At 34.1% G+C, this 9,608-nt stretch overlaps 1 protein-coding gene across 1 annotated transcript; it reads right to left on the bottom strand.

Moving 5' to 3' along the window:
* Window positions 1-2,882: 2,882 nt before the first annotated feature.
* akt1s1 (AKT1 substrate 1 (proline-rich)) lies at window positions 2,883-8,685 on the bottom strand. Its single transcript, XM_051887655.1, has 6 exons — window positions 8,521-8,685; window positions 7,208-7,862; window positions 6,852-7,122; window positions 6,679-6,762; window positions 5,479-5,648; window positions 2,883-3,978 (listed from the first exon to the last, which is right to left on the bottom strand). The coding sequence occupies exons 2-6, from the start codon at window positions 7,592-7,594 to the stop codon at window positions 3,841-3,843; spliced, it is 1,050 nt and encodes a 349-aa protein (XP_051743615.1). The 5' UTR covers window positions 7,595-7,862; window positions 8,521-8,685; the 3' UTR covers window positions 2,883-3,840.
* Window positions 8,686-9,608: the final 923 nt, after the last annotated feature.

Raw genomic sequence — 9,608 nt, 5'->3', positions numbered from 1 at the left:
CCTATAACGTAATTCTAACGTTCTCCTAACGTTGTTCTAACATTCCCCTAACGTTATTTTAACATTCCTATAATGTAATGCTAACATTCTCTTAACGTTATTCTAACATTCCCCTAATGATATTCTAACGTTCCTATAACATAATTCTAACTTTATTCTAACATTCTCTTAATGTTATTTTAATGTTTCCCTAACGTTATTCTAATATTCCTATAACGTAATTCTAACATTCTCCTAATGTTATTCTAACGTTCTCCTAACGTTATTCTAACATTATTCTAACGTTATTTTAACGTTCCCCTAATGTTATTCTAACGTTCCTATAACGTAGTTCTAACGTTCTCCTAACGTTATTCTAACATTCCCTTAACGTTATTCTAACGTTCCCCTAACGTTATTCTAACATTCCTATAACATAATGCTAACGTTCTCCTAATGTTATTCTAACATTCCCTTAACGTTATTATAACGTAATTCTAACGTTCCCCTAACGATATTATAAGGTTCCCCTAATGTTATTCTAACGTTCCTATAACATAATTCTAACGTTCTCCTAACATTGTTCTAACATTCCCCTAACGTTATTTTAACATTATTCTAATGTTACTTTAACATTCCCCAATGTTATTCTAATATTCCTATAACGTAATTCTAACATTCCGCTAATGTTATTTTAATATTATTCTAATGTTACTTTAACATTCCCCTAATGTTATTCTAATATTCCTACAACGTTATTTTAACATTCCTATAACGTAATGCTAACGTTCTATTAACGTTATTCTACCATTCCCCTAATGTTATTCTAACGTTCCTATAACGTAATTCTAACGTTATTCTAACATTCAATTAACGTTATTTTAATGTTCCCCTAATGTTATTCTAATATTCCTATAACGTAATTCTAACATTCTCTTAACGTTATTCTAACGTTCCCCTAACATTATTCTAACATTATTCTAACGTTATTCTAACATTCCCCTAACGTTTTTCTAACATTATTTTAACGTTCTCCTAATGTTATTCTAACGTTCCTATAACGTAATTCTAACATTCTCCTAACGTTGTTCTAACATTCCCCTAACGTTATTTTAACATTATTCTAATGTTACTTTAACATTCCCCTAATGTTATTCTAATATTCCTATAACGTAATTCTAACATTCTCCTAACGTTATTCTAACATTCCCCTAATGTTATTCTAACATTATTTTAACGTTCCCCTAACATTATTTTAACATTCCTATAACGTAATGCTAACGTTCTCTTAACGTTATTCTAACATTCCCCTAATGTTATTCTAACGTTCCTATAACGTAATTCTAAAGTTATTCTAACATTCCCTTAACGTTATTCTAACGTTCCCCTAACGTTATTAAAACATTATTTTAACATTATTTTAACGTTCCCCTGTTATTCTAACGTTCCTATAACGTAATTCTAAAGTTATTCTAACATTCCCTTAACGTTATTCTAACGTTCCCCTAACGTTATACTAACATTATTTTAGCGTTATCTTAACGTTCCCCTAACGTTATTCTAACATTATTTTAACGTTTCCCTAATGTTATTCTAACGTTCCCCTAACGTTATTCTAACATTATTCTAATGTTATTTAACGTTCCCCTAATGTTATTCTAACGTTCCTGTAACGTTATTCTAACATTCCATAACATAATGCTAATGTTCTCCTATCGTTATTCTAACATTCCCTTAACATTATTATAACGTAATTCTAACGTTCCTCTAACATAATTATAATGTTCCCCTAATGTTATTCTAACGTTCCTATAAGGTATTTCTAACATTCCCCTAACGTTATTTTAATATTATTCTAATGTTACTTTAACATTCCCCTAATGTTATTCTAATATTCCTATAACGTAATGCTAACATTTTCCTAACGTTATTCTAACATTCCCCTAATGTTATTTTAACGTTCCCCTAATGTTATTCTAACGTTCCTATAATGTAATTCTAACATTCCCTTAATGTTATTCTAACGTTCCCCTAACGTTATTCTAACATTCCTATAACATAATGCTAACGTTCTCCTAACGTTATTCTAACATTCCCTTAACATTAATATAACGTAATTATAACGTTCCTGTAACGTAATTCTAACGTTCTCCTAACGTTATTTTAATATTATTCTGTTACTTTAACATTCCCCTAACGTTATTCTAATATTCCTATAACGTAGTTCTAACATTCCCCTAACGTTATTCTAGCATTATTTTAACGTTCCCCTAACGTTATTTTAACATTCCTATAACGTAATGCTAATGCTCTCCTAATGTTATTATAGCATTCCCCTGATGTTATTCTAACGTTCCTATAACATAATTCTAATGTTATTCTAACATTCCCTTAACATTATTTTAATGTTCCCCTAACGTTACTTTAACATTCCTATAACTTGATACTAACGTTCTCCTAATGTTCCCCTAACGTTATTCTAACATTCCTGTAATGTTATACTAATGTTCCCCTAACAATATTCTAATGCTCCAACATCAGTAATGCTGTACATCAGTAATCATCCAGCTCACCCGCAACCCAGTATAGTATAAGCGACATGGAAATTGGATGTATGGAGGCTTATCATCAACATTATAATAAACGCTCTATATAAGTTATTTTTTGGTTATTTAAAGATAACCACCCTGCAACATTCTAGGAACGTTATTTTTTGGTTGCAAAAAGAACGTTCCTAGAAAATTATTATTTGATTCTCAAAAAAATTAAATAAAAAAAAAAAAAAAATATATATATATATATATATATATATATATAACCAAACAGGAACCAAATACTAATGTTAGAGGAACGTTGTTTTTGCTGGGGCCCAGCTAACAAATAAGATGAAAAGGGCAACAGTATTCAACAACAAACAACTTTTATTCAAAACGCATTTACTTAAACATTGAACAGTTGAGAAATGTTTAAGATGAACACATAGCTGGTTGACATCTGTAGTGTTGTAAACCCTCATATATGACACATCCTTCAGTCTAGCAAGATTTTTAGAGAAGTTATCAAACCAATCAACAATTACACAATTCATATTTCTGCATCCATTACCAGCACATTAATCAGTTATAATGCAAAAACATGTAATTTGAGGGAGAAAAATCCCAAACATTGGTGTTTTTTCAAAGCTTTGTCCTCTCATCGTCCTTTTCCTTTACAAAGCATTGCTGTAGAAAGTCTTCAGGACAGTATCGGAAATAAAAGCGAGTGTGCACAGGAAGAGAGTGACATCATTTGCAAGCATTCACATTAACATCTAGTCAGCTTTGGCAATTCTGCCATGGAATATGCACTACTGAATTCACAGTAGCTCTATTTCCAAGAACATGTAGTGTTTGCTAATGTACAATGCTCCTCTGGTGATAGATGTGCGAGTGTCTCAGTGTGTAAATAGGCTCATATACTATCAGTAAATCCCAAACTGCAGAGGACAGTTACTGGGCATGATTAGTAATGTAATGATGTACATTTGCTCTGTTAGTGTTTCTCAATGAAATGCACAAAAGTCTGCCACAACCATCCAGTCAAAGCTAGAAGATATTCTCCAATTAAGACATGCTAATTAAAAGTTTCCTCCTTCTGCTGCAGATGTGAAGGTTTGGTAAAGGTTTTGCCACTTTCAGCGCCATAGAAATACTAATGATATGCAGGAGAAGCTTCAGATTTGGCAACATCTTTACTAAAAACATCCATCAAACCTTGTGTCTTTTAAACTTTCCAGTTCTGTTCAAATCACTTTCGCACACAAACAAGCACACCGCTCATTCTCATGCACACTCAAACATACATACAAACATTGGTCTTCTCTCAGTGCTTAAGAGAGAAGTCGCCCGTGTTAAGGCGAGGTCGAGGCAGTGCTCCAAACATCTCTGTTCCATCTGTGGCTCCTGGGACCAGTAGGGCTTTCATACTGGCAGCTATGTGGTCCAGGTCTGCACAGCCCACCTAAAATAAAATAGCCCTTTTAATCAAGCTGAACACAAGTGTACAAGTAATTATATATGACAAAATTATGAGAAGTGTAATAATCATTTTCTACAAATTAAACCAATTATCTAAGTGGATTTCATCACAATGGCAGCAAGGGTGGCAATCAGAAAAGACTTGGCAACAAAACATTATATCAATAACTGGGACAATAATACAGTACTGTATTATATTATATATTATATTACAGTATATAATAATGCACCTGTTTATGTTTAGTACATAGATTTACCACCAAAAAATGTATTTAAATACAGTTTTAGTGCCATTTTTACAGTTATAAAATCATCATGATACTTTGAAATATTACATTTACATTTGTCTAAATATACAAATGTAACCTTATAAGGGACTGATTTCTGACACTTTGCTGAATAAAATGTTAGCATGTGGCTAAGCTATTGAGTCAGCACTCAAAATATGCAGCAGTCAAAATGTCATTTTACTATTAAACATTTTTAATTATAATGAACTTGTTATGAATCTTATACTATAGAACAAAACTATACTCATACTACAAATCAAAAGTTTAGGGTCAGATTTAAAAAAAAAAGTAATACTTTTATTCTGCAAAAGTGACAGTAAAGACTTTAATTGTTACTAAAGATTTCTATTATTTCAAATAAATGCTGTTCTTTTGAACTTTCTACTCAAAAAATCTTGAAAAAAAATTATCAGTTTCCAACAGTTTTTAACATTTCATATGAAATATTTAAACAGAAGTTATTTTAAATTGTAATAATTAGGGCTGGGTAAACAATATCGATTTCTCGATTTTAATCGATTCTCATTTTTACGAACCAATATCGATTCTTAAATCGATAAGTGAAGAATCGATTAGTGTAGTGTGTTTTCAGTTGATGAATGAACAAAACATGTAGCGCGTCTCCCATCCAATAAATCGTAATAATCTTTGTGCTTTGTTACTTTTGATATGAAGCAAAGTCTCAGATTTCAAATGACAATCTTATTATGAGATTCAAAAAATAAGTACCTATAAATAAGAAAATTGTTTCAATACCCAGCCCTAGTAATAATATTTCACAAAATTACTGTTTTTACTGTATTTTCGGTCAAATAAATGCATCCTTGACTCATATAAGGTATTTCTTTCAATAACTTTAAAAAAATCTTACCAATCCCAAACTTTTGAAAGATGTATATTGGCAATATACATTTTCCATTTTCTATCAAAATGTTCAAAAATCATGCATCGCAGCACATTAATTATAAGATAGTCATACAATACATACAATATTGGCCAAATGATTCATCTAAGTTGGTGGCATAATTTTGCTACCTACAATTTTACACATCCTTGTATTAAAAGTGCATACATAATCTACAAATAAATAAATAAATAAATAAAATAAAATAAATTTGAATAGTTGATCTGTATAAAGCTGTTGAAGGAGATTATGTGGATGAGGGCATGTATGAACCAGATGAGAAACTGACCCGTTCTCCACTATGGGAGTCGCCATGAGGGGTATGGTTGTTCCTGTAGCCCCACACTGGTACAGACACAGGCAGTGAACGAGCCATTGCCATGGGGTTGGACGAGCGAGATGAAAGGTGACCCACTGCCAAGCCACGAGGAGGGGGAGGGGCTTCCTCACTCAGAGAGCCTGACAGCAATAAAACAGATATAAATATATGAACCACAGCAATAAAAACACATTTATGTTCCAGTGTCAGACACAACTCAGATAATGATCTCTTTGAACAGCACTTAAAACATGGAGTCATTATGTTTACTCCGTTTCTCATACAGGGTTTCCATACTTTCAATGATATTACTAATCACATTATTACTGATTTTAAACTATGAATGCATGTTATATTAGTACCATATCGGTTATCAGAAGGTATTAGAGATTATAAGTCTCCTAATGCATTTATTTGATCAAAAATACAGCAAAAACAGTAATATTGTGAAATATTATTACAATTTAAAGTAACTGTTTTCTATTTTAATATATTTTAAAATGTAATTTATTCCTGTGATGTCAAAGCTGAATTTTCAGTATCATTACTCCAGTCTTCAGTGTCACATGATCCTTCAGAAATCAATCCAATATGATGATTTGCTGCTTAAGAAACATTTCATATGGTTATCAATGTTGCTTAAGAGCTAAAAGTTGAATACATTTTTATTTAGGATTCTCTGATGAATAAAAAGACAAAAACAACAGAATTTATATGAAATGGAAATCTTCTGTAACATTATAAATGTCTTTATTGTCACTTTTGATCAATTTAATGTGTCCTTGCTAAATAAAATTATTAATTTCTGTAAAAAAAAAAAAAAAAAAATACTGACACCAAACTTTTGAACAGTATTGTTTCTGTATCGAATGAAGATATTTTGATATTTTTTTTAATGCTCATTTCCCCTATCTTTACATTTAAATGACCTTTAACATAATCTAACACCCAATTAAAGTTAATCTTTCAAAACACTAATAATTAAATAACACATCTATTTTTTAATGCTGCATATTACAATGTTTAACATAAAATTTTATAATTAATATAATTTTTGGCATTTGCTAGAATTTTAATAATGGTACATCCCCTTTCTTTTCTTTTCTTTTTTTTTTTGAAGTAAAAATAAAAATAATAATAATAATAATAAAAATATTAATAATAATTCACCATCAGTGCTCTCCTCTTCCCCATCAGACTCAAAGAAGGGCTCACAGTCCCGGGACAGAGAATCCTCATCCATTGAGAAAACACCTGAGTAAGAGTGTTGAATTTGAGTTCATGAATGACCTGAAGGAATGACAAACACATCTCATCATACGAGGAAACAAAGTCGAACTTACCTGCTGATTCATTCAGGTTACGTCTCCTTCCATCCAAATCTTCTTCCTCTTCCTCTTCCTCCTCATCCTCTTCATCCAAGTCCACAATTTCCGCTCTTTCTCTTGCCTTCTCACGCTCCTCCATCGCCGCTTTCTCCCTTTCACGCTCTCCATTCCCATGCTGACCACCTGGCTGGCCAAAGGCAGCACCTGAGCTGTAGATTGACGGGTAGCTCTGAGAATAGAGCCTCATGTTGGGACTAACAGTCCCAACTCCATCCCCAGTCAAGCTCTTTGGAAAGAAGACACAGAAAGTCATAAGGGGTTGCGATCAAAAATGCACCACCCCTCCCCAGCAGAAACGAATCACCACTCACCAGTCTGTCAGACGGCACATCCACTCCCAGTTTGGCACCTCCCTCCTCTGTATTCAGACGTTTGTGTCTCTGTGCTGTCAGTACAGTGGTGGAGTGCAGAACTGCGATGTCATCCATGTATCGCCGTGACGACTCAGCCAGTGCCCCTTGTCCCCATACGTGATAGGCATAATCAAACTTCCTGCTTCCAGAAGTTCCGCCCCCTTCGTTATTCCTTGTTCCTTCCAGTTCGATCCCAGAGGGACGGAACTTTTTATACGCGGTCAAAATAGCCAAATCACAACCGGACGTCTGACTGTAAGCCTCAGCAGCAGCAAGCAGCACCAGCCAGCTTTCCTTGTGATTATCGGGGATCTCGGGGTTAGAGGATTTGGTGACAGAGGCCATGATGTGTTTATGCAACAACCTATGGCTCTGTTGAACTATTTTCAGGATTCGTTGTTTTGGAATGCTGAAATGCTGGTGTGTGTGTGAACGTATACGTCTACGTTTATGAAATGTGTTTTTGTGGTTACAACTCTTTGGTAATGAGAACTTGGTTTAGTTGATGCTGATGGGACTGTTAGAAGAGGCACATTCGAAATGGGTGACAGTGTCTGCGTGCATGAAAGAACTAGGGGAGAGATGGGAGGACGCCACCAACTGCTGATGTTACCTAGAAAAGGAAAGATAACATGCATTATGCATTAATCAAACATTCCGTAAAAAATACAATCACGCTTATTTAGGCAAACAGACATGCATTTAAAAAAAAAAAATATATATATATATATATATATATATAAGGCTTATTTATGTAAAATAAACATGCTTCTGATTTCGAACTGGTTCATCAACTGCTGTGCCACAAACCCCCCACTCACTTTAAAAGGGTACGCCTCCATTCCCTCGCACGTGTAGCACACGTAGACGTTTGTTTGGGACGTTCTCGTTTAAACGAGGATCAGTCTTTGTGAAACGCTAAAAATCATTTTCGAGGCCTGTTGTGCAGCTGCATGCAGCGGATTTGTCTGTCTCTCGCATTTTCTGGACAACATGACGTACAGCCAACCATGATTTCTGTTGCTTTCGTTTGTTTGTTTGTCACTGTCAGCTTTAATATGTAACTAACAAAATCTGTGGCTAAACAGCGGGGTATCTGCATTACGACATTAACTGATTTAGAGCTTGTTGATTAGTTCACTGGTAAGTGGCCAAGTGAAATACACAGGCCAGTCCGCTCCAGCGTTAGCAGTGCAGCTAAATATCTATTTAAACCTTTTGCATTATTAATCGGGTTGATTCGAGGAAAGAAATACAGTTAGTTGACTTACCCTCTTAATATCCTCCAGCCTCTGTCACAATCGTCCTTTACTTCCAACTTTATTAAACCCCCTTTGTTCGGAGCCTCTTACCCGTGCCTGTCTCTCCCCTAGACTCCAGCGCAGCGACGCTCGCACAGCGCTGTTTACAGTAGGAGCAAACCAGGGTTGCCAGATTGCGCAAGAGAAACAAGCAAATGGCCTGACAACATGCACAAAATAAGTGACCTATTTTTTTTTTTTTTTTTTCTCCATGTGTTCTTTGTCGATTAGCATAGAAAACACCCACTGTAGGCCTACTTTATTGATAGTTATATGTATTATTTAATTAATTTATTTATTATTTATTTTTTATTATTCATCTTATATATATATATATATATATATAGTTTTATTTATTGTTTGATTTTTTACACTGTTAACTTTAACTTTTCCACGGACCCCCACACTCCCTTGAAGCTCCCTGGGAGTCCCTAGACCCCAGTTTGAAAACCCCTGGAATAACCAAATTGCAACTTGCAGCAAAATAATCTTTTCAGTAATTATGTCTTTGTTTTTTTTTTGTTTTTGTTTTTTTTTTTACAAATCAAATCTAAAAAATATGTAATACACCTGCTAGATTACAATAATGATAAGTAAATGAATAAATATTTACATTGTGCACACATACCTGGGAATAGAAAACACATTTAAACATCATGGAGCTGGAAAAGCACAAAAATTTCCGAACGTAAGTGCATTCTAGGAATAAGCCTTCCAAAACGCAGTCAGCTACTGCTTATATTTATCTGCTAACGCAAATCGCAAAGAACAGGCCCCAGAATACGCGTAATAAGCGGACATGGCAACATATGGAGCGGGATGGTCATGCGTCAACACATTTGCAAAGGTAACGTGCAGAAAGTACAAATAAGAGCAGGTGTGACATTAAAGGAAGCTGATAATGAACGATATTTAATGATTTACTGGACTCCATGTGCAGTAACGTTAATGCTTTTGGCGCAGACTAAAACGGCAACAGAGTAGAGATTACATTTTTTTTTAGAATCCACAGTGGCGCTATACGAAAATTAGTTGGTGTCGTCAAAATCTCATAATAA

Source organism: Ctenopharyngodon idella, chromosome 3 (genome assembly GCF_019924925.1).
Source record: "Ctenopharyngodon idella isolate HZGC_01 chromosome 3, HZGC01, whole genome shotgun sequence".
NCBI classification, from domain to species: domain Eukaryota; kingdom Metazoa; phylum Chordata; class Actinopteri; order Cypriniformes; family Xenocyprididae; genus Ctenopharyngodon; species Ctenopharyngodon idella.
Note: the sequence above shows the minus strand (reverse complement) of the source record. Positions and strands in the feature narration are given on the sequence as shown.

What these genes read in the sequence shown, in the direction of transcription:
- akt1s1 (XM_051887655.1), bottom strand. Translation starts at nt 7,594, where the DNA reads ATGGCCTCTGTCACCAAATCCTCTAACCCCGAGATCCCCGATAATCAC. An exon ending in ATGTGCCGTCTGACAGACTG is followed by an intron (nt 7,123 to 7,207) that starts GTGAGTGGTGAT and finishes TTCTTTCCAAAG; the next exon opens with AGCTTGACTGGGGATGGAGT. An exon ending in ACTCCCATAGTGGAGAACGG is followed by an intron (nt 3,979 to 5,478) that starts GTCAGTTTCTCA and finishes ATTTTATTTTAG; the next exon opens with GTGGGCTGTGCAGACCTGGA.